We start from the raw sequence: 25,373 nt of genomic DNA, 5'->3' as shown, positions 1-25,373 counted from the left end.
GGAGAGACAGAGGGAGGAGAGACAGAGGGAGGAGAGACAGAGGGAGGAGAGACAGAGGGAAGAGAGAGAGGGAAGAGATAGAGGGAGGAGAGAGAGGAAGGAGAGACAGAGTGAGGAGAGACGGAGGGAGGAGAGACAGAGGGAGGAGAGCAAGGAAGGAGAGACATAGGGAAGAGAGAGAGGGAAGAGATAGAGGGAGGAGAGACAGAGGGAGGAGAGACGGAGGGAGGAGAGACAGAGGGAGGAGAGCAAGGAAGGAGAGACATAGGGAAGAGAGAGAGGGAAGAGATAGAGGGAGGAGAGAGAGGAAGGAGAGACAGGGAGGAGAGACAGAGGGAGGAGAGAGAGGAAGGAGAGACATAGGGAAGAGAGAGCGGGAGGAGAGAGAGGAAGGAGAGAGAGCGGGAGGAGAGAGAGGAAGGAGAGACATAGGGAGGAGAGACATAGGGAGGAGAGACAGATGGGGAGAGACAGAGGGAGGAGAGACAGAGGGAGGAGAGAGATAAGAATGCACATTACAGAAATATCATATTCAACCTTAATTTACTGATCTCATGAGGAAACATCATATTCAACCTTAATTTACTGATCTCATGAGGAAATATCATATTCAACCTTAATTTACTGATCTCATGAGGAAATTCAGCTGTGTCAACAAACAGTGTCGTCAAGTGAGTTTGTAGCACAAGTGAATTTTTTTACCCTGAAACTTTCTCGGGTACCACAGAAATCTTATACAAAGATACTTACTAAAGATACATATTTCTCCGTAATTAGTTAAGATGTTTTTTTATTGTAAAAAAACATGACTATGCTTTCTCTCTCTCTCGTACCAGTGCAGTTCCTCTCCTCCATGTTGAGGGCGAAGCCGCTGCTGCAGCGACACTTGAAGCTGCCGATGGTGTTGCGGCACGTTCCGTGAGAACACAGGCCGCTGAACACCTTACACTCATTCACATCTGCAGGAGAACAACAGAACAGAATAATGCCAAGGGTCAGGGGTGAACTGTGTATGGAATTCCCATGAAATGTACCTATGCTATTTTTCCAAATCTAATCCAGTAATGATTTTCTCAAAATACATTTCTAGCTGTTTAGATATGTGATGCTGTGGATGGCTGGCACCTGTACATTTGATCATTTGGCTTGCTCTTTGTAGCTCCTCGGTCTAGTAGGGATAGACCCTAAATGTGTAAATGACACTCAGACAAGGAAAACTGGACAATGAGTCCCTACCTTTGTAAAAGGGTCTGCCAGTCAGGATGTCTCCTCGGTTGGCGAAGCCTGGTCCTCGGGGGCAGATGGCCTTGTACTCCGGGGTTCCCACCTTGGGACACTCCTCACAGTCGATGCCCCAGGCCGCGCCCACCGAGCAGCAGCACATGTCCACGCGGTAGCGCCCGGGCAGCGGCTCGCCACACTCATCCTCATGCCACTTCATGTAGCACTGCTCGCTGCGCACGTCTGAGGGACAGACAGTGGTCAGACATGCAGTACTGCTGACCACACAGTAGGCTCAAGATGCTAATATTTTTGGTGACCACATTTGTGTGACGAATTGGTTTGTTTATCAAGGTTTGCGTTGGTTACGGTCTTGTCTTACCCACGCATGTGCGTCCGCTCCCGTCCAGGGTGAGACCCTCAGTACACTCACAGAGGAAGGAGCCCTGGGTGTTGACACAGCGCCCGTTGGTACACACCCCCGGGAACACCTCACACTCATTGATGTCTGGAGGGGGGGGGAAATCGGGGGTTATTAAAGGACTGACCGTACTGTATGACTCATCGGTTTCTGTGGGAGGGAGGGAGTGGAATACCACAGGGAGGGCGACAGAGGGTCATTATGACTGTGAGAATGTCTGCTACCAACAGAATGGCTAATAGACAGTAGCAGCAGTGTGTGTGTCGGGGTCAATATGTGTTTTACCTTCACAGTTGACTCCCTTCATACGAGCGAACCCTCTGGAACAGGCCGTGTCTGTGGAGAGAGACATCAGTTACAGTACACACCTCACACTTCAGTATCTTCATTAGGAGTGTGTTTGTCTACAAGTCTGTGTGCGTTTGTGTGCGTACTGACCGATCTCGCAGCGTTCACAAGGACTGCCCCAGGCGGCTCCCAGCGTAGAGCAGCACTCAGACTTGAGCGTGGCGCCGTTGATGTTGACCTCACAGCGGCCATCTTGGATGTTCAGCCAGCACGTTCCCTTCATGCTGTCTGTAGAGGGAGGAGGGGGGGGGGGGGGGGGGGGAGAGTGAGAGAGAAGGAAGAGAAAGGGAGGAGAGAGGGAAAAAAGAGCGAGAATGTCAGTAAGTGAAGGTAATCAAGAGAACCCAGCCAAAAAAAGGCCCTTCAATTCAAATGTACTGTGACGCATCAACACATCTCTCATCGATATACTCCATTCATTCCAAGCACAACACTACAGGCAGTGGTTAGTAACTAACTACAGGTGTCCCTTTCAACAGCTGCTTACACCAAGACACATGCATCAATGACTTTAATAATTTGCTATGGCACTCCTAATGGACTGAGAGCACAGTCATAACAAACGGGATGTGCATTTTCTCTCCCGAGACCATGAGCCCACCCAAAAACTCGACCACAATTTACATTCTTGCCGCCGAGTGATTGACTTTGAACCAAATATATGACTCTGCTTTGAAAATAAAACAGTTCTATATTTGAAAGTACAGGAATCTATCAGACTGACAAGGCCGGCTCATGTTGGTATTTATTCGAATGACTCATCCCAGATTACATCTGTAGATGGATGTTCAGATGCGTCTGGACATGCTCCCAAAGCTGACATCGACTTGTTTATTTAGTGGTATAAACCTTCTAAAACGCCTATGAGGCTCGAAACCTTGGCACAAATCCCACTCCTTACTCTGACTGTCTATTTGATGATTCTCTGACAGAAGTTTGCCTTAGGACCCCGTTGTTTTATTAATTTGGGTCCAATTTTAAGTCGGCCAGCTTTGACAGACGCCTCGGCCTCTTACCCACGCAGATGGTGTTGGTGGAGTCCAGCTTGCTGCCGTGGGAACACTCGCAGTTGAAGGACCCGGCGATGTTGCGGCAGATTCCGTTGACACACGGACTGGAGTCACACTCGTTGATATCTGCAACACGTGGACCAGAGCAGGGTTAGGTATGGTAGTGCAGAGCCAGTTAAATGGTCATCCTTAACATCTAGACAGGCTTTTACTTCAACAATGTCATGACTCTCCTGGTCGAGGATCCTCAGATCTCAGATCAGCTTGGCAAATGGCTGACAGATAGCCAGACCCCTCTCTCACCCACAGGAGAGGAGAGGCCAACTCTGGGCCGGTTTTACGACACCTCACGCCAAACGTAAATCTTATGCAGCAGAGAACCCTCTCCTGCTCTTCAGTACCAACCAAAGGAATGCCTTTGTCCTCCAGGAAACTTTTGCTGCCAAAACTATAACGCCCCAAAAAGTTTCTAAGATAGGAATGTTAAGAATGGTTAGTGGTGATCTTAATAATAATCATGTCAGATTGCTTTTCATTTTGTGATGTTATTAAAAACTGTATATTGTAACTTAGGAAGGAAACACATTCTAGCTGTCAAGTTTCCATCCAGTATGTTGCTAATACAATATGAAGAATGATGAAACAATCTTTGTTAAGATATGACGGTGATTTTAGTTTTCTAACGAGATCATAGTTTTCATGTCCGTTGCACATTAACTAAGCCATGCCCCCGAATGAGGTCAGAAGAGCGTGTCAGTGTGATGGAACCACCCTTTTCGACCAGTGCTTAAAAGGACTCGCTAAGAATTAACATACCAGACCAGCAGACGTGAAGCGTGAGCTAAAGGTTACAAGATTGAAACTCTAAGAACAGAAAGCGTGCAGCTGTGGCTACACGTTGAAATGGTTAGAAACTCTCAACACAAGGTGAAGAAGATAACCTCACTAGACCAAAACATTGACAGTCTGCAGCTGTGTATGTAAAGGGGTCTAGAACATTGACTACCTACCTGAGGAAGAAAAGAGGTGAGAAGCTCACCTCAGACAATCACTGGTGAATCATTGAAGCCACAGACAACTATGAAAGACATTATGACCTCTGGTGGACAATCAGAGCCTTACACCCATCGAGCAATTCTCCATAGAAGGATCGATTGGTTTCAACCGAGATAGACAACGAACAAAGACATCTAACTTACACGTAAATACATTGCATTTCTTACCCAAATGGGCTTTCTCTATCTCTCTCTTTCCCCACCCTCTCTCCATTGTGTAACAAGCCTTCATATCTTGTCAGTCCACTAGGAACTTTTGGCTCATGTAAGTGTGTATGTGCATTCTGTGTTATTATTTAGTTAGTTAGTAAATAAAACATTAAATCAAACTGTGTAGAACTGAATAATCAGAAAAGGCTGGGGTTCTTGCGGATTCAAGAAGTCTGCGACGTTTAGAATGAGACTGATATGAGGTAATGATTAATAAGTGACTGTTATTGATATATAACTTATATATATATTCTAGAGTTTAATTCGGGAGATGGTAACTCGTTAAACAACTTCTTCCGTGGTGGCCCAAATTGCTAATGAGTTAATTGTTACATGATTCATTTAATCTGGTAACAATTGAACATAGTTAGTTGACTTGATAAATAACAGTCATCACATTAATGCAAGTCACGTCATGACAACAAAGACAGAAAACGTTATGGAAATTGGTTCAAGGACAGAGGATGTAAGCAAACATGTGGTCATATATTTTGATGGTCTATTTGACTACCTTCTCTCCATGTGTGTTTAAGTGTTAAAACAGTTGCAGGTGTATGCACATCTAGACGATTAGGCAGCTGCAAGGTATGAAATAGCACTGAAGAGTGTTTTAATGCATTGAGTCTTCGAACAAACTGTTGCTCCTTTGGCGTTTGTATGAGGTGTTTACCTTCGCAGGTCTCAGAGTCTGGTTTGAAGACGAAGCCTTTGGGACAGGAGCAGGTGTAGCTGCCAGGAGTGTTTCTACACAGGCCGTTGTCACACAGCAGACGGTTCACGAGACACTCGTTGATGTCTGGGAGACATGGAAGAGTCGAGGAGAAGAAAACAACATGGTTGACTTATCAAGTGTAGGGGACAGTGGGGTAAGTTGAGCCATTTCTTACATCCAGCATCACTCCGTCAACGGAAATAGTATTCTCTCTAACAAAGATATCTACCTATATTTCAGGATGTTGTGTTTTCCTGGAAATAATCTGAATTCATGTAAACATTACAGTTTTGAAAACATAGCTTGTGACCAAAAAGTGGTCTCTTGGCACAATTTACCCCGGATATGGGGTAAGTTGAGCCACAAAACAGGGTAAGTTAAGCCACCTACAAACTTCTGTACTGAATGAAATATTACACCTACCTTTTTAAAACCATGTCTATCTTTATTAAAACCATTTCTATCATGTCTATCCCATTAGCATCGTTAACTGGCTACATATGGAGTGATTGACAAATGTGCGAACCAAACAGACATACACAGTCAATATTGCTGGAAATGAATCGGCAGATCACGTTTGTCTTTTCAAGCAGTGGTGGGAAAAGTACCCAATTGTCATACTTGAGTAAAAGTCAAGATACCTTAATGTAAAATTACTCAAGTAAAAGTCAATGCTGCCCAGTACAATCCTACTTGAGTAAAAGTCTAAAAGTATTTGGTTTTAAATCTACTTAAGTATCAAAAGTAAATGTAATTGCCACAATATACTTAAGTATAAAAAGTAGAAGTAAAAGTATAAATCATTTCAAATTCCTTATATTAATCAAACCCATATGGCACCATTTTCTTGTTTTTTAATTTACGGATAGCCAGGGGCACACTCCAACACTCAGACATCACTTACAAATGAAGCATGTGTTTAGTGAGGCCACCAGGTCAGAGGCACTAGGGATGACCAGGGATGTTCTCTTGATAAGTGTATGAATTAGACAATTTTCCTGTCCTGCTAAGCATTCGAAATGTAACGAGTACTTTTGGGTGTCAGGGAAAATGTATGGAGTAAAAGTACATCATTTTCTTTAGGAATGTAGTGAAGTAAAAGTAAAAGTTGTCAAAAATATAAATAGTAAAGTAAAGTACAGATATCACAAAAAACGACTTAAGTGGTACTTTCAAGTATTTTTTAAAGTAATTTACACCACTGTTTTTAAGTCAATAGAGGCTAACCAGGGTCGGATAATGCAATGTGGCTTTGATTGGACAGAACCCAGGAGCTTTATGTTTATGACAGTTTGCATTGAACACATGATAAAATGTTTCTACTTTCAGAATTGATTTGCGAGTAACTCATAGGTGGGCTGGGAGATACTGGTAGCTCGCGAACGACCTGTTGAAGACCCTGATTTAGATACACGTTTAGTTTTTTGGACCTAACTTGCTTAACACGTTTTCTATGTGGTTTCTTCCTTTACAGACTCCATGAAATGATGACCTCTTCTTAAATACTTGATCAACTTAATAATTTTGTGTATGGTTTCCCAGAAACAAGGGTGGCTCAACTTACCCAATTGGCTGAATTTACCACATTCTCCCCTAACACAAACCAACCAAAACAATCAACCCCAGTGTTTAAAATTATAGGTGATTAGTCATCCAACTTTGTTCATACGTCAAAGTTAAGACCACAAAAGTACAGCAGATATGGAACTCAGTTTGACTTCAGACCACTGTTATTCAGATATGGAACTCAGTTTGACTTCAGACCACTGTTATTCAGATATGGAACTCAGTTTGACTTCAGACCACTGTTATTCAGATAAGGAACTCAGTTTGACTTCAGACCACTGTTATTCAGATATGGAACTCAGTTTGACTTCAGACCACTGTTATTCAGATAAGGAACTCAGTTTGACTTCAGACCACTGTTATTCAGATAAGGAACTCAGTTTGACTTCAGACCACTGTTATTCAGATATGGAACTCAGTTTGACTTCAGACCACTGTTATTCAGATATGGAACTCAGTTTGACTTCAGACCACTGTTATTCAGATATGGAACTCAGTTTGACTTCAGACCACTGTTATTCAGATATGGAACTCAGTTTGACTTCAGACCACTGTTAATTCAGATATGGAACTCAGTTTGACTTCAGACCACTGTTACTCAGATATGAAAACGTGACAAACTTTAATTTGGGTTGCTGCTTTTCTCAGCAGGCATTGGAGAGTGGATACAGGAAGACTGGACTCACCCACGCAGTTCTTTCCGCTGGAGTCGGACTCGTAACCGATGTTACAGATGCAGCGGTAGCTCCCTCTCAGGTTCTCACACATGCCGTTCTGACAGATGTCAGGGTCCAAGGCACACTCGTTGATGTCTGAAGAGACACAGAGGACAAACCCACATGAGACACAGCCTCATCTTAAGGCTCTCTCCAACAAACATATTCATTGTATTTGTTCACTCTTTGATTTGAAATTCGGAGGGAAAGTCACACAGGGACGCATTGGAATGTTTGAGGGGAGGCCTGTTAAATGTCAGAATAACTAGCAGTGATAGTAGGGCAGGCTCCAAACCACACAGACTTAAGATCAAACCGTACCGGTAACATTACTCACCTCTGCCGTCAGCGGTGATGCCAATCCCACTGCTGCACACGGCCTGGAACTCAGCTGAAAGGCAATTAAAAACACCTGTAAGTCACCTGCTAATACATCCAGTGTAACAAATTAAAAACCCAATTTACATTATAATTCTAACAATCACTTCTGCAGTATTTGGTAGAGTTCTACAGGATCTTAGCCTGGAATCTGAACTGGATTGTGAAGTGAAACAATTCTGAAACAGAGCTAACAGGATCTTAATAACAGCACACGTAAACCACTGATGCTTGCTGGTGGGGTTAGGGTTAGGTTTGGTCACCTGAGTTGCGGGCAGGGCAGGGCAGGCAGGGCTCTCCGAAGCCGTGTTCAGGACTGGCACAGCAGCACTCAGACTTGGTGACGGCGCCAGGGAAGGGCCGCGAGCATGTGCCCATCTTGATGGCGCCGTAGCAGGTGGTGCGCATGTGTGTGTCCACACAAACTCTCCCGTCCACGTCAATGGCCAGGCCCGGTGGGCACTCACAGCGGAAGGAGCCCTCAGAGTTGATACAGCGTCCGTTCATACAGATGCCTGGGGTCTGGCACTCATCAATGTCTGAGGGAGGAAGGAGAGAAGAAAGGAAGCGATACAGTAAATAATTGTATTGCCTTATTTCATTTAGATAATCACTTCAATAACACTTTATTAATCCCTCCAGGAGCAATCTACTCCCTTGAAGATGATCTGGAGATCATAGGAGGCTGGTGGGAGGAGCTATGGGAGGACGGGCTCATTGTTAACGGCTGGAATGGAACCAATGGAACAGTATCAAACATATGGAATCCACATGTTTGACTCCGTTCCATTGATTCCATTCCAGCCATTACAATGAGCCCGTCCTCCTATAGCTCCTCCCACCAGCCTCCACTGCTATCGATGTTGATCAGACTATCAACAAGTGATCCAGTGGGTCAGCTATCAACTGCAACTCTGTTGACTTCAGATATCTGCAACTAGTGTATGGTCGATGACATACCTGTGCAGTAGCGTCCGTTAGGTGCCAGGGCAAAGCCAGGTTTACAGATACACTTGAAGCTACCATCCTCATTGATACACATTCCATTGAGACACATGTTGGTGGTGGCACACTCATCATGATCTGGAAGAGCACAGGGAGACACGCTTTCATTTATAATGGCCTAGTTGTGCAATAATCTACCACAGATTCCGTAGTTTGAATATATAAATGAATGTCCATCGTTACCGATGCAGTTCTTTCCATCAGGAGTGAGTTCAAAGCCAGCGTTGCAGATGCACTGGAAGCTTCCGCCAGTGTTGACACAACGTCCGTTACGACACATCACTCCGTTCACGATGCACTCGTCAATATCTGTGGAGGGGAGGGGAGTTTGACTGTTAGCCAGGTTAGGTACCAGTCTGTTTCTGTTCTGGACACCGTCAGGCCAACGTACCCAGTCTATCCATACCATCCAACTGTTGGAATAAAAAATGATCATGGTGAGTGATTGGAACATACCAATGCAGGATTGTTTGGTGGGGGTGCCCTGGTAGCCTTCGTGACACTTGCAGTGGTATGACCCAGGTGTGTTGACACAGTCTCCATTGACACAGGGGTTGCTGACGCACTCATCCACATCTGAAGGAGGGAGGAGAGGAGGAGGGAGAGGAGGAGAGATGAGTTCATCAGTGAAACCCAGGGTGCTCCAATTACAAATCTGAACACTCCCATACGTGTTAAAAAAAGGTTAGAATCAATGCTAATGTGTAAAGATACCCTGAGTTTTACATCAGCCAGAGAAGTCCCATGTGTGGCCAGAAGATGGTAGTAGAGTACATGTCATTTTCCTAACTGTAATGATTTTGTTGTGGGCTTACCGATACACTCCCCGCGTACATCCTGTCTGTAGCCCATGTTACATTCACAGCGGTAGCTGGTCGGGGTGGGGATACAGCGTCCGTTCAAACACAGGTTGGTGAAATGTTTACACACGTCAACGGTCTCATTGAGTGATACTGAGGATACACAACACAACACACAATTACATGACATTACTAAACAATGTTTATTATTCTCAAAAACACAGTGAAGAAGACGAAAAGAGATGAAAAGTTGCTCCCATCATTATTTTGACATTCAGGTGAGTCTCATTGAGATACAATCTCTTCTTCAAAAGACCTAGTCCATGAACTGATCAACAGGCTATACAGTGCATTCGGAAAGTATTCAGACCCCTTGACTTTTTCCACATTTTGTTACGTTACAGCCGTATCCTAAAATGAAATAAAACATGTATTATCCTCATCAATATACACACAATACCCTATAATGACAAAGCGGAAACAGGTTTTTAGAAATGTAGCAAATTTATTACAAATAAAAAACTGACCCTTTGCTATGAGACTCGAAATTGAGCTCAGGTGCATCCTGTTTCCATTGAACATCCTTGAGATGTTTCTACAACTTGATTGGAGTCCACCTGTGGTAAATTCAATTGGTTGGACATGATTTGGAAAGGCACACACCTGTCTATATAAGGCCCCACGGTTGACAGTGCATGTCAGAGCAAAAACCAAGCCATGAGGTTGAAGGAATTGTCCGTAGAGCTCCGAGACAGGATTGTGTCGATGCACAGATCTGGGGAAGGGTACCAAAATATTTCTGCAGCATTGAAGGTCCCTAAGAACATAGTGGCCTCCATCATTCTTACATGGAAGAAGTTTGGAACCACCAAGACTCTTCCTTGAGCTAGCCGCCTGGCCAAACTGAGCAATCGGGGGAGAAGGGCCTTGGTCAGGGAAGGGACCAAGAACACGATGGTCACTCTGACAGAGCTCTAGAGTTTCTCTGTGGAGATGGGAGAACCTTCCAGAAGGACAACCATCTCTGCGGCACTCCATCAATCAGGCCTTTATGGTAGAGTGGCTAGATGGAAGCCACGACTCAGTAAAAAGCACATGACAGCCCGCTTGGACTTTGCCAAAAGGCACCTAAAGACTCTCAGACAATGAGAAACAAGATTCTCTGGTCTGATGAAACCAAGATTGAACTCTTTGGCCTGAATGCCAAGCATCACGTCTGGAGGAAACCTGGCACTATCCCTATGGTGAAGCATGGTGGTGGCAGCATCATGCTGTGGGGATGTTTTTCAGCGGCAGGGACTGGGAGACTAGTCAGGATCGAGGGAAAGATGAACGGAGCAAAGTACAGAGAGATCCTTGATGAAAACCTGCTCCAGAGCGCTCAGGACAATGACCCTAAGCACACAGCCAAGACAACGCAGGAGTGGCTTGGGGACAAGTCTCTGAATGTCCTTGAGTGGCCCAGCTAGAGCCCGGACTTGAGCCCAATCGAACATCTCTGGAGAGACCTGCTCCCCATCCAAGCTGACAGAGCTTGAGAGGATCTGCAGAGAAGGATATATAGATAAACTCCCCAATATATAGATAAACTCCCCAAATACAAGTGTGCCAAGACTCGAGGCTGTGATTGCCGCCAAGGGTGCTTCAACAAAGTACTAAGTAAAGGGTCTGAATACTTACGTAAATGTGATATTTCAGTTTTTTTATATACATTTGCAAAAAAAATTAAAACATTTTTAAAAAAAGAAGAAAAAAACCCTCAGCTGCCAGAATAATAGTTTGTGTGGAGGTGCTGACTAACGGCGAATAAACTATAAACTATCAAAAGAAAGAAAGTCTCACACTCCATGTATAATCTCCCAGCAATTTACTGGGTATTTACCAACGTTTCGGCACCACTGTGCCTTCCTCAGGGTTTATACATTTGCAAACATAATATTATTATTTTTTTTGCTTTGTCATTATGGAGTATTGTGTATAGATTGATGAGGGAAAAAAACAACTGAATCCATTTTAGAATAAGGCTATGACGTAACAAAATGTGGAAAAAAGTCAAGGGGTCTGAATACTTTCCGAATGCACTGTATACTCAGTTTAAACCATCGAATTTTGAATTAAACTATTAGTAATTTTATATAATCTCTATGGTTTAAACAATATTTCATATCTCTGATACAAAACGTAAAACCACCAAACACCACCCAATTGACACTTTTCACGGCCCAACCAACTCACCGATATTACGGCCCCCACCGTTTCCTCCGAAACCATTTCCTCCTCCTCCTCCTCCCTGTCCCCCTCCTCCAATTCCTCCTCCGTTGCCATGGTGACCATTGCCATTAGGTCCGTTTGGGTTGAGCTTGTAGCTGTAGCTGTAACCGTTACCACCATTGGGGATGACTCCGTGGGGGAAACCTCCGTTACCTGTGCCATGGGGAACCCCATCGATGCACAGCCTTCTGTACTCATCTACAGGAGAGAGCATGGAAAGGGTTAATGTTTGTTCATCTTCAAATGACTCCCATACACACATTTACCTCAATATGTTGTTTTGTTATGGTTTGGGTCATTTTGACCTATTTTGAAAGTATATACTGTAAATGGGTAAATGGTTGCATAAACTCACACATTAGAACAATGCCCAGGCATGATTATGGCTGGAAAATGGGGAGGTACAGTGGCTTGCAAAAGTTGCCTTACAACCTGGAATTAAAATAGATTTTTTGGGGGTTTGTATCACTTGATTTACACAATATGCCTACCACTTTGAAGATGCAAAATAGGTTTTATTGTGAAACAAACAAGAAATAAGACAAAAAAACAGAAAACTTGAGCGTGCATAACTATTCACCCCCCCAAAGTCAATACTTTGTAGAGCCACCTTTGCAGCAATTACAGCTGCAAGTCTCTTGGGGTATGTCTCTATAAGCTTGGCACATCTAGCCATTGGGATTTTTGCCCATTCTTCAAGGCAAAACTGCTCCAGCTCCTTCAAGTTGGATGGGTTCCGCTGGTGTACAGCAATCATTAAATCATACCACAGATGATCAATTGGATTGAGGTCTGGGCTTTGACTAGGCCATTCCAAGACATTTAAATGTTTCCCCTTAAACCACTCAATTGTTGAATTAGCAGTATGCTTAGGGTCATTGTCCTGCTGGAAGGGGAACCTCCATCCCAGTCTCAAATCTCTGGAAGAATGAAACAGGTTTCCCTCAAGAATTTTCTTATATTTAACTCCATCCATCATTCCTTCAATTCTGACTAGTTTCCCAGTCCCTGCCGATGAAAAACATCCCCACAGCATGATGCTGCCACCACCATGCTACACTGTTGTGATGGTGTTATCGGGGTGATGAGAGGTGTTGGGTTTGCCCCAAACATAGCGTTTTCCTTGATGGCCAAAAAAGCTCAATTTTAGTCTCATCTGACCAGAGTACCTTATTCCATATGTTGTCTCCCACATGCCTTTTGGCGAACACCAAATGTGTTTGATTAATCTTTTCTTTAAGCAATGACTTTTTTCTGGCCACTCTTCCATAAAGCCCAGCTCTGTGGAGCGTACGGCTTAAACTGGTCCTATGGACAGATACTCCAATCTCCGCTGTAGAGCTTTGCATCTCCTTCAGGGTTATCTTTGGTCTCTTTGTTGCCTCTCTGATTAATGCCCTTCTTGCCTGGTCCATGAGTTTTGGTGGGCGGCCCTCACTTGGTTTGCTGTGGTGCCATATTCTTTCAATTTTTTTACAATGGATTTAATGGTGCTCCGTGGGATGTTCAAAGTTTCAGATATTTCTTTATAGCCCAACCCTGATCTGTACTTCTCCACAACTTGGTCCCTGACCTGTTTGGAGAGCTCCTTGGTCTTCATATTGCCGCTTGTTTGGTGGTGCCCCTTGCTTAGTGGTGTTGCAGACTCTGGGGCCTTTCAGAACAGGTGTATATACTGAGATCATGCGACAGATCATGTGACACTTAGATATCACACAGGTGGACTTTATTTAACTAATTATGTGACTTCTGAAGGTAATTGGTTGCACCAGATCTTATTTAGGGGCTTGATAGCAAAGGGGGTGAATACATATGCACGCACCACTTTTCAATTTTTTCATTTCACTTCAACAATTTCAACAATTTTGTGTATGTCCATAACATGAAATCCAAATAAAAATCCATTTAAATTACAGGTTGTAATGCAACAAAATAGGAAAAACGCCAAGGGGGTGAATACTTTTGTAAGGCACTGTATATGTAAAAACCTGATCGGATCTATGTTTATGTCGATGTATGTACAGTTGAAGTCGGAAGTTTACATACACTTAGGTTGGCGTCATTAAAACTTGTTTTTCAACCACTCCACAAATTTCTTGTTAACAAACTATAGTTTTGGCAAGTCGGATAGGATATCTATCTTGTGCATGACACAAGTTATTTTTCCAACAATTGTTTACAGACAAATTATTTCACTTATAACTCACTGTATCACAATTGGGTCAGTGGGTCAGAAGTTTACATACACTAAGCTGACTGTGCCTTTAAACAGCTTGGAAAATTCCAGAAAATGATGTCATGGCTTTAGAAGCTTCTGATAGGCTAATTGACATCATTTGAGTCAACTGGAGGTGTACCTGTGGATGTATTTCAAGGCCTACCTTCAAACTCAGTGCCTCTTTGCTTGTCATCATGGAAAAATCAATAGAAATTAGCCAAGACCTCAGACATTTTTTTTAGACCTGGTTCATCCTTGGGAGCAATTTCCAAATGCCTGAAGGTACCACGTTCATCTGTACAAACAATAGTACGCAAGTATAAACACCATGGGACCACGCAGCCGCCATACCACTCAGGAAGGAGACGCGTTCTGTCTCCTAGAGATGAACGTACTTTGGTGCAAAAAGTGCAAATCAATCCCAGAACAACAGCAAAGGACCTTGTGAAGATGCTGGAGGAAACAGGTACAAATGTATCTATATCCACAGTAAAACGAGTCCTATATCGACATAATCTGAAAGGCCGCTCAGCAAGGAAGAAGCCACTGCTCCAAAACCGCCATAAAAAAGCCAGACTATGTTTTGCAACTGCACATGGGGACAAAGATTGTGCTTTTTGGAGAAATGTCCTCTGGTCTGATGAAACAAAAATAGAACAGTTTGGCCATAATGACCATCGTTGTGTTTGGAGGAAAAGGGGGAGGCTTGCAAGCCAAAGAACACCATCCCAACCGTGAAGCACGGGGGTGGCAGCATCATGTTGTGGGGGTGCTGTTGCAGGAGGAACTGGTGCACTTCACAAATTAGAAGGCATCATGAGGAAGGGAAATCATGTGGATATATTGAAGCAACATCTCAAGACATTAGTCAGGAAGTTAAAGCTTGGTTGCAAATGGCTCTTCCAAATGGACAATGACCCCAAGCATACTCCCAAAGTTGTGGCAAAATGGCTTAAGGACAACAAAGTCAAGGTATTGGAGTGACCATCACAAAGCCCTGACCTCAATCCAATAGAACATTTGTGGGCAGAACTGAAAAAGCGTGTGCGAGCAAGGAGGCCTACAAACCTGACTCAGTTACACCAGCTCTGTCAGGAGGAATGGGCCAAAATTCACCCCACTTATTGTGGGAAGCTTGTGGAAGGCTACCCGAAACGTTTGACCCAGGTTAAACAATTTAAAGGTAACGCTACCAAATACCAATTGAGTGTATGTAAACTTCTGACCCACTGGGAATGTGATGAAAGAAATAAAAGCTGAAAAAAAGCATTCTCTCTGCTATTATTCTGACATTTCACATTCTTAAAATAAAGTGGTGATCCTAACTGACCTAAGACAGGGAATCTTTACTAGGATTAAATGTCAGGAATTGTGAAAAACTGAGTTTAAATGTATTTGGCTAAGGTGTATGTAAACTTCAGACTTCAACTGCATGTGAGCTAGATAGACAAGACCGCGGTCATTGTCTTCACCCAGATCTTTTCCATCTTTCTCCTTTTGTTTTTAGTCATGAGGTTATACTCTTCAGCACCTTATCCACGGTGAGGGGATGTGGGACCGTGGATCACTTACATTGTCAGTTACAGTTTGGGTCTAGAGCGGTCATCCCCCTCTTCAAAGGGGGAGACACTCTAGACTCAAACTGCTACAGACCTATATCTATCCTACCCTGCCTTTCCAAGGTCTTCGAAAGCCAAGTTAACAAACAGATCACCGACCATTTCGAATCCCACCGTACCTTCTCTGCTATGCAATTGGGTTCCGAGCTGGTCATGGGTGCACCTCAGCCACGCTCATGGTCCTAAATTATATCATAACCGCCATCGATAGGAGACAATACTGTGCAGCTGTATTCATCGACCTGGCCAAGGCTTCCGACTTTGTCAATCACCACATTCTTATCAGCAGACTCAACAGCCTTGGTTTCTCAAATGACTGCCTCGCCTGGTTCACCAACTACTTCTCAGACAGAGTTCAGTGTGTAAAATCGGAGGGCCTGTTGTCCGGACCTCTGGCAGTCTCTATGGGGGTGCCACAGGGTTCAATTCTCGGGCCGACTCTTTTCTCTGTATACATCAATGATGTCGCTCTTGCTGCTGGTGATTCTCTGATCCACCTCTACGCAGATGACACCATTCTGTATACTTCTGGCCCTTCTTTGGACACTGTGTTAACTAACCTCCAGACGAGCTTCAATGCCATACAGCTCTCCTTCCATGGCCTCCAACTGCTCTTAAATGCAAGTAAAACTAAATGCATGCTCTTCAACTGATCGCTGCCCGTACCTGCCCGCCCGTCCAGCATCACTACTCTGGACGGTTCTGACCTCGAATATGTGGACAACTACAAATACCTAGGTGTCTGGTTAGACTGTAAACTTTCCTTCCAGACTCACATTAAGCATCTCCAATCCAAAATTAAATATAGAATTGGCTTCCTATTTCACAATAAAACATCCTTCACTCATGCTGCCAAACATACCCTCGTAAAACTGACTATCCTGCCGAACCTTGACTTTGGCGATGTCATTTACAAAATAGCCTCCAACACTCTACTCAGCAAATTGGATGCAGTCTATCACAGTGTCATCCGTTCTGTCACCAAAGCCCCATACACTAGCCACCACTGCAATCTGTATGCTCTCGTTGGCTGGTCCTCGCTTCATATTCGTCGCCAAACCCACTGGTTCCAGGTCATCTATACGTCTTTGCTAGGTAAAGCCCTGCCTTATCTCAGCTCACTGGTCACCATAGCAGCACCCACCCGTAGCACGCGCTCAAGCAGGTATATTTCACTGGTCACCCCCAAAGCCAATTCCTCTTTTGGCAGCCTTTCCTTCCAGTTCTCTGCTGTCAATGACTGGAACGAATTGTAAAAATCACTGAAGCTGGAGACTCATATCTCCCTCACTAACTTTAAGCACGAGCTGTCAGAGCAGCTCACAGATCACTGCACCTGTACATAGCTCATCTGTTAATAGCCCATCCAACTACCTCATCCCCATACTGTTATTTATTTTTGCTCCTTTGCACCCCAGTATCTCTACTTGCACATTCATCTTCTGCACATATACCACTTCCAGTGTTTAATTGCTAAATTGTAATTATTTCACCATTATGGACTATTTATTGCCTTACCTCCCTTATCTTACCTCATTTGCACACACCTTTTTCTATTGTGTTATTGACTGTATGTTGTTTATTCCATGTGTAACTCTGTGTTATTGTTTGTGTCACACTGCTTTGCTTTATCTTGGCCAGGTCGCAGTTGTAAATGAGAACTTGTTCTCAACTAGCCTACCTTAAATAAAAGTGAAATAAAAAAATAAAATGACAGGCAATCCAAGCTATTCAAGGTGTTCATTCATAACACATGCACAAAATAACTCAGCAATTGAGTGCAAAGGGGAGTTTGGACTGTGGGTTAGAAGTCGTAAGTTGTGTGTGTGTCTGAGACAGACGAGGAGGAGAGAGTGTGTGAGTGTTCGTGCATGTACTCACCGGACCCTCTGACAGGGCACATCTCAGGGATCTGTCCAGAAGCCCAGCAGCGGCCCGTGTCACAGCAGCACTGCATCTTGGTATACTGGCCCTGCAGGTCACCTGCACAGCGCCCACTCGCTAACGCTGAGAAACACGTGCCCACACGCTGGTCTGAGGGAGGAGAGGATGGAGGGAGAAGGAAGAGAGAAAGAGAGTTGGGAGGAGAGGTCAGTATGCTTCAGGGTGAGTCACTCAAATCGCTCATGATGTTGTAAACACATTTGACTTCCAGGTCATGTAGAACATTTAATGTTAGGCAGAACATGTTATAATGCACATACTTTACCATACTGTAAATACTCTGGTGACAAGGTATAAACCCAGCTTCTACTGGGTCACAGTGTACGATTGTGACGGGAAACAAGGGTTTGTACATTCTTCAGGATCACAAGAAAATTCAAAAGCTTTTAGCACAAAAAAGCTTGACAATCACCTGCCTACCACAAAGATGATACGCAATTGGGAGTAGGGATGGAGGCGTGGTTCCTTCAGCCCTTAGGAGAGGTTACAACTAACAGCCATCCCTCAGGTCAGGGTCAATAGGCTGGGGGAGGAAGGGGGAGGGAAAGGGTGTGTTCGGGTAGGTGGAGAAGAAGTGAGGGTCCCTTGGTGCATGCGTGTGTTTGTGTGTGTAATGCAGATTAAAGTGTAGGTGGAAAGGCAGAGGGAGAGAGGGGGAAGGGGGAGTGTCGTGGAAAATTACAAAATTAGACAAACTATGATGTTGTTTGTTTTTGTCTTGTTTTGATACAAAATTTCTCCCTAAGGGGTAACTCTGCAGGGAGGTCGGCAGTGTGAGGCAGTATAAGCAAATTTGCAAAATGGTTTGAACAAGTGTGTTGTTATGCTCTTTGACATTTGTCTTAGAAATGTTGGTATTAAGAAAACTGGGAATGTATTAATTTGTCATACGGTGAATAAATCATCTGAAATTCCAGAATCAGGAATGTCTTAAACTGTTGTTTTGTTCTGTCCTCTGTCGAAGTTATGGCGATAGTGACTACAGATGGTATCTTGATGTATGGAAGAAATAAATTGACGAGAACAGTGTGAACTTCACCCCCCCTAACTGGCTGAAGACAGGACCTTGTCCTTCACTACTTCTACCATGAGACCTGAGTCCGAGCCAGAAACCTGTACACCACATCCAGTCGAAGATATTAGCTGCCTTTTCTCTCATTCCTTTTCTCTCAGGAGTGCGACATGAGTCCACGTGGAGTGAGCATGGAGAGAGATCCCGTCCAAACATCTCTCATGCTGCTGGCTTACTGGTAGGAAAAGACATAATGGACTGTAAAGGACAGTGGCGGCTCAGGTGAGAGACATTATCAAGGGCCATCCACTTTGAACATGTGCCATTGGGAGGACGAACTGAAACACTTTCTGAAGAGGAACATGAAGAAACGCCAGAAGAAGAGTGCCGGGAAGGAGGGGGGTGGTCAACTGTGCCTGCAAATTAATTTAGGGTTGCTCTAAACTTATTTGGGGTATCACGTTGATTTTGGAGATTTACACACTGGGAAATGCATCAAATGCATTGAGATACCGATCTGTCATTAACATACCACTGGCGACAGTAAAACAGGGACAAACGGGGGCTGTAAATGAGAACCGTTAATACTGATAATATATGGTCCCATGTTTGTAAATGTGCATTCTAACCGTGTCGGTGTGTGCTTAGTTTAGGGTCTTGAATTTGAGTGATATACTCAACGTGGAGCACTGAAAACTGTCATTCTAAATGTGGGTTGTATAACCATAACCATGATGGGGACATTGATAGTAGGGGTTTTGTTTAACCATGTTATCAGAATTCAAATGTTAAAGCGCATCAATACATATAGCTTTCTGGATGATACAGTACAATTGACTTAAGCTTGTTTTAGTATGTTTATAACTATATAAGTGGACTAGCAGTAGTGACTAATATGTTATGGGCTAGATGGAATGATTTATGTGCAAATGTTTTTGTAACAGGAGGCTAAGTACATACAGGGCATGTATTTGAGACAGAATGTTTGCGTAAGGGTGTTAGTTGCAGAGATAGTGTTGTGATTTCAGACACTTTTGTCAACTTTCAGTGAGGAGTTTGTTAAAGAAGGTACAACACTTGAAAGAATAGCCACCAATCCCTGTATACCGGAGGCCACCTCACCAGAAGGGCAGTTTGCTGTAGTAGTAGCATCACATCTCCTGCAGAGGGTGCCAAATGATAGGTGACCATTGCTGTACATTCATACCCGGGGTGAAGGTAACTTGACTATTGTCGTGGAACATCTGAAAGAGCTCAGCGGTGATCTCGCAAACGAACACCAATCAGACAACGATTGGAGTCCGTTTGGATGGGTTCAGTCAATGTTTGGTGTTATGGGAGCTACAATATTTCATTGGCTGATTTATGGCTTAGTTATCTTTTTTGCAAAAATGCTTATTCTAGAATGCTTATTATATAAATTGTGCAGCAAAACCGTTGCACTATTCTCGCCATGCCATTACTGACCCCTGAACCCAATTTACTTTCCTATGCCTGATTACATGTCTGATGAAGACAGTGATAATCCATAACACCAAGGTAAAAACATTGAGTTAATTTTGCAGCATGTTCATAAGCCATGCCCACTACGCGGGTCATGTAAATGGTGCTCACATGGCAATGTAGACAGTGTCAATGAGGCGATTCGATTCAAATCAAATCCAATTTTATTTGTCACATGCGCCGAATACAACAGCTGTAGACTTTACAGTGAAATGATTGCCTTGTGTGTGGGGATGAAGCATGTACTGATGTTTAATTCATGTTCCTTTCCCCCTTCTGAGAATGAATTGCACTATGTGAAGGTTTGAAACTCAATGACAACAGAGGTAATTTACAACTGTAATATGCTAAGTGTAAGAAAGTCTTTCCTATTCCCTCTTTCCAAATCATGTTAATGCTTGTTTGATGAAAATGCTTTTTTTCTCCATTAGGTTGAGCCTTAGTCTCAAAAGGGAGGAAATGTGTTGGAAAATTACACAATTAGACATAATATGCTGTTTTTACTATTGTCCATTGTTATATGCTAGTGTTTTTTTCTGATGCAGGCTTGTTGTCTTGTGTCTGAGTTATAAGTCTGGGCCTACAGATAAGAGCCGGTTGCGACCTCAGTATGTGACATCCCGTTTGTACTATCTGCAGGAACTCCTCTGTGTGGAAACTTGCAGGAAGGAACAGACAATGGTGGCAACGTCAGCTATCTTAATCTACACAGACAAGCTAAACGCCTTTTATACACTATGTTCCCCACCCCTGTTTGCACACATCTGCTAACTGCAACAGAGACAAAGAGGTTTGACACTTCTATAAAAGCTGAGAGCCAACTCTGTTCGTTGGGCCTTAACTATGCACTGTTGAAGTGCATAGTTAATTACTCAATTTTTGCAAATCTTATTATAAAGTTGTTGTTTGAAGAGTCTGCAGTCTCTTCCCTTCGAACAGATAAAATCCCCTACAGGAGTGAGACGTGCAAGTCGATTAACTTGTCTAATGAGCTAGCAGTCCGGAATTAATCAGTTCCATGTGGAGCAATCCTGGACAATTATATTGGACATGAGAAGCTCTGTGTCTGGAGCGTATAGCCATGCACTTTAAACATTCCAACTTCCCCTCCCTCCTTCCCAAGGGACCAACCCAGCTGGGGGCAGAATTGGGGGGGGCGGTGAGGGGTGGGTGGGAACAGGCCATTAGAGGGAGGGAGAGTGGGTGAGGCAACGGAATGGAAGGGAGAAGGGAGGGCGGTGATGGGGATGATGATGACTTAAATTGGAACCAGACCCGTAGCTAGCTAGCTAGCCTATAGAGAACAGCACAACTGCATGCTTTCTTTTATACAGACTGGGTTTTCACAATGCGACGGATGAGGCATTAGGGCTGATTAGTGTCGGGCTCAACAGGTCCCTCCGGTCTGCTTCTCCACGCTACGCTGTCCCAGAATAACGCCAGCCCAGGGCCAGGGGAGGCATGCAAGAAATCAGCTCGGCTAGAGCCGACATTCCTGGACCTGGAGCCCCCCGCTCACCTCATGTGTAGTTTCTTAGTCTACCTCCACTCGCAAAACGCACCCAAGCAAACAGGGCCGAGTCGGTCGACTCACACAGGGGAGCCAGCCACAGCATGCGTCTGGCTGGAGCTGAGGATATACGGCGGGATGTGTCAATGTGTCAGACAGGGCCTGAAATCACAGCTCTCTTTTATTTGTTCCTGGGGACTCTACAGTTCACCGGGTTACACTAGACAGATGGATGGGCACTCTGGGTGAGAAAGAGAAAACGGGGTAAGACAAAAAGGGGCATGGGGAGGGGAGAGGGAGAAAGCAAGAGAGCGAGGGGGCAGAGAAAGAGAGGGGGATGGGAGGAATGTTAGCAGAAAGAAATATCTCCAGTGTGACCCAGTAGACTCCAGTCTCTCCTCAATCTCCCCCTGACCAGAGAGAGAGAGAGAGAGAGATGGTGGGGGGGACAAAAATGAAGGAGTCTACTGGTTCAAATAAGAGAGAATTGGGGGAAGACAGAGAGATAGAAGTGAGATGAGAGAGCGAGAGAGAGCGAGAGAGAGAGGGAGTCTACTGGGTCAAAGAGTAGAGCAGGCTGGGAAAGACAGCAAAGACAGATGAGAAAGAGATCCAGAGCGATAGAGTCTTCTTGGTCAAAGTGAAGAGAAAGCAAGAGACCCAGTTTAACTTGTTGGACCATCCCATATGTCTCCCTCTCCTCCCGCCACCACCCCCCGGTTCCTACCTCAGTGGGCCGTCATTTTCCACACGCATGTTCCCAATCAGGCTACGCTTCCCTCTCCCTTCCCCTTGTCCCTCTCGCCCACTGCTCTACCCCTTTGTTCCGACACAGAACAACAGAGAAAGGGGATAGTTTGGATAGTTTTCTCCTCTCTCCTCCCCCTCTCTTTCTCCCCTCTTCTCTGGCTCGTCTTGCTTGTTGTCGTGGTGGTGTCAGCTTTGTTCTCCTGCAGGCCTCTAAGTGAGTACAGATGCGTTCTACCTTGAGGCTAAAAAATCTGCCACACGACCAGGCCAGGCAGAACAGAAAAGAACAGAGGGCTCCTTGTGAGATCATTGTTGACACTGTTCATTGTTCGCTTGGCATTTTCACCCGGTTTCCCTTTATTAGCCAAAAGACAACAAACAAGTACAGCAGGGATATTCAGCAGATGATGGAAAATGGATCACGTGCCAACGTGAGAGGAGGTCCAATAAAACTTTGACCCAGGAGACAATTTGAATACCGTGTTCTCATGTCTAGTAGACTTTGGGGCGCACGACTTTTCAATTAAAGTAATCAAGTGGTTCTGCTTGGCTAGGAGAGGGACCTTGAGTGTAGGAGAGTTGTTGGACTCCCAATCGAAAGCTGTTCGAAAGCAACAGGGCCAGCTCTCTGGCGGCCATTTTGAGACGAGCTGCCGGAGATTGCATGCGCTCTACATTAACACCCGGTATTGTTTCAGGGTGTGAGTCAGAGAGGTGCTAATGCTAACTGGAATTACAGCAGTCAAGGCCAAGTGTGCGTCCCTGGGCCTGCACATGATGACTGCAGACCTGCTTGAGTCATCAGAACACTAGTCACAGGAAGGGATGGAGGGAGAAAGAGAGGAAGGAGGGAGAAATCCAGATGTGAACAGTCAGTGGCTAACAAGAGGGTGTGTGCTGTGGGCGGGCAGCGGTAACTCACCTACACATCTGGCACCGTCAGTGCTGGTGATGTAACCACGGGGACAGGTGCAGACGTAGCTGCCGGCTGTGTTGGTGCATTCACCTCCGTCACACACACCTGGGTTAGTGCTGCACTCGTCAATATCTGAAACGCACACACAAACAATTAGATCATTGGAGTTAGAGAAAACACTGAGCTTCATGATAGTCATACACTCATCATACACACGCGGTAACTCAAAACCCCTATCACAGGCATTATTTGGAAGAAATCCTTTTCCTCGATAACAGCTGCTCAAAGTATTTGGATCCATGTCAAATATTTGAAGAAGTGGACAATATCTCATGTGTCAAATACACTTGAGGGCCTCAAATAATAACTGCTCATAACTCTAAATACAAGAGCAGGAACAACTGCTATACTGATTGGAAAAAAAGGGTTCTAATAGGGTTCTTCGGCTGTCCCAATAGGAGAACCCTTTTTGGTTCCAGGTAGAACCCTCTGTGGAAAGGGTTCTACATGGAACACAAAAGGGTTCTACCTGGAACCCTAATGTTCAACATAGCTCAGTGGACTTCATAACTGTGGTGGATTTTAAGAGGTCTAAATGGTTAGAGTTTCCCACACACACATCATGGGAATACTTCAGCTGCCCCAGAGAGACTATGGTCAGGGTCAGTCTGTCCTATCTGTTATAATTCTCCTGTCTTATCTGGTGTCCTGTGTGAACTTAAGTATGCTCCCTCTAATTCTCCCATCTCTCTCCCTATCTCCCCTCCCGGAGGACCTGAACCCTAGGACCATGCCTCAGGACTGGCTGTCCCCGTCCCCAGTCCACCTGGTCGTGCTGCTGATCCAGTTTCTGCTGTTCTGCATGTGGCTATGGAACCCTGACCTGTTCACCGGACCTGCTGTTTGACCCTCTCCCCCTCCCTTTCTCTATCTCTACCACACCTGTTGTCTCAATCTCTGAATGTTTGGCTATGAAAAGCCAATTGACATTTTACTCCTGAGGTGTTGTTCTGTTGCACCCTCTATAACCCTGCTGGTCATCTATGAACGTTTGAACATCTTGAAGAACAATCTGGCCTTAACCTTTTAGTGCAGTGGACTAAATCAGGGTCACACAGAGTGTTTCTCGGTAGTCTTAAACAAATCTACTTTGAAACTAAAGTTTACACCTCACACACATGGTTATGGGCTTAAAAAAAGAAGACACCTGTACCATGTCAGATATAGAGTTGAAATGTATTACATTTGAGTTCGCATCCCAATATTAGACTTCATATAAATCACAGAAGACTGAAATATAACAAAACAGTTGGACACAGAAACACCGGATTTTCGGCAGCTAAAATATTAATAACATTCCACCCATAAGGCCACTAGATCATTTGACTGCAGGAAAGGGCTACTGGCCATGTACTCTTATAATCTCTACCGGGCACTGTCAGAAGAGGACTGGCCACCCATCAGAGCCTGGTTCCTATTTAGGTTTCTTCCTTGGTTCCTTCCTTGGTTCCTGCCTTTCTAGAGTTTTTCCTTGCCGCCCTTCATTGCTTGCTCTTATAAGCACTTTCTGATCATCTGCTGATGTAAAAAGGGCGTTTTCCCTTTTTCAAAGTGGAAATTACAAACTTTAAAATACTTTTAAAAACTCAAATACACTACAAGTTTGCATTTCCTGTTGTACAGGACAATTCTCAACAACAAAACAATGATCAAATTAAGATCCTACATCTGTACACTAGACCTGGGAGTCAGCAGTATATAGCTAGTGTGTGTTCGTGTGTGTGCCTGTATGTGTGTACCTGTGTGTGTGTGTGTGTGTGTGTGTGTGTGTGTGTGTGTGTGTGTGTGTGTGTGTGTGTGTGTGTGTGTGAGTGAGAGAGCCAGTACTTGGCAGGGTCCAGTCTACCGTGTGGTGTATTACAGTATATAACCCTACACATGAAAAGGCCTCTCACTGCTATGATGGTGAGAGTGAAGTGAGGCCCCAGAAGGCATTAGGTTTATATGCTGTGTTACGCTTATTTATACACATATATCATTACCCTTTAGTTAAAATTACAGTATGTGTGTGTGTATAGTGTGGCGTGTGAGAGGCGGGCCCCTAAATGTGTGTGTGCAGTCGGTCGGTATGCATTAGTGGTGTGTGTGGTGTGTGTTGGCAGTGGGTAAGCATTAATGCTGTCTATGG

At 44.4% G+C, this 25,373-nt stretch overlaps 1 protein-coding gene across 2 annotated transcripts in view; it reads right to left on the bottom strand.

Annotated features, from left to right (window-relative positions):
- LOC106613712 (fibrillin-2) overlaps positions 1–25,373 on the bottom strand; it is an 89,643-nt gene that overhangs the window by 22,756 nt on the left and 41,514 nt on the right. For both annotated transcript variants that reach the window (XM_014216250.3, XM_014216249.3), the window contains exons 9-25: positions 23,192–23,317; positions 17,432–17,584; positions 11,678–11,911; positions 9,458–9,595; positions 9,099–9,218; positions 8,826–8,951; positions 8,598–8,720; positions 7,901–8,176; positions 7,597–7,650; positions 7,230–7,355; positions 4,936–5,061; positions 3,007–3,126; positions 2,081–2,218; positions 1,928–1,978; positions 1,604–1,729; positions 1,237–1,464; positions 834–959 (exon numbers count right to left, since the gene is read on the bottom strand). In XM_014216250.3, the coding sequence (XP_014071725.1) occupies positions 834–959; positions 1,237–1,464; positions 1,604–1,729; positions 1,928–1,978; positions 2,081–2,218; positions 3,007–3,126; positions 4,936–5,061; positions 7,230–7,355; positions 7,597–7,650; positions 7,901–8,176; positions 8,598–8,720; positions 8,826–8,951; positions 9,099–9,218; positions 9,458–9,595; positions 11,678–11,911; positions 17,432–17,584; positions 23,192–23,317 (2,391 nt within the window). The remainder of the gene's footprint in view (positions 1–833; positions 960–1,236; positions 1,465–1,603; positions 1,730–1,927; positions 1,979–2,080; positions 2,219–3,006; positions 3,127–4,935; positions 5,062–7,229; positions 7,356–7,596; positions 7,651–7,900; positions 8,177–8,597; positions 8,721–8,825; positions 8,952–9,098; positions 9,219–9,457; positions 9,596–11,677; positions 11,912–17,431; positions 17,585–23,191; positions 23,318–25,373) is intronic.

Source organism: Salmo salar, chromosome 10 (genome assembly GCF_965601325.2).
Source record: "Salmo salar chromosome 10, fSalSal1, whole genome shotgun sequence".
NCBI classification, from domain to species: domain Eukaryota; kingdom Metazoa; phylum Chordata; class Actinopteri; order Salmoniformes; family Salmonidae; genus Salmo; species Salmo salar.
Note: the sequence above shows the minus strand (reverse complement) of the source record. Positions and strands in the feature narration are given on the sequence as shown.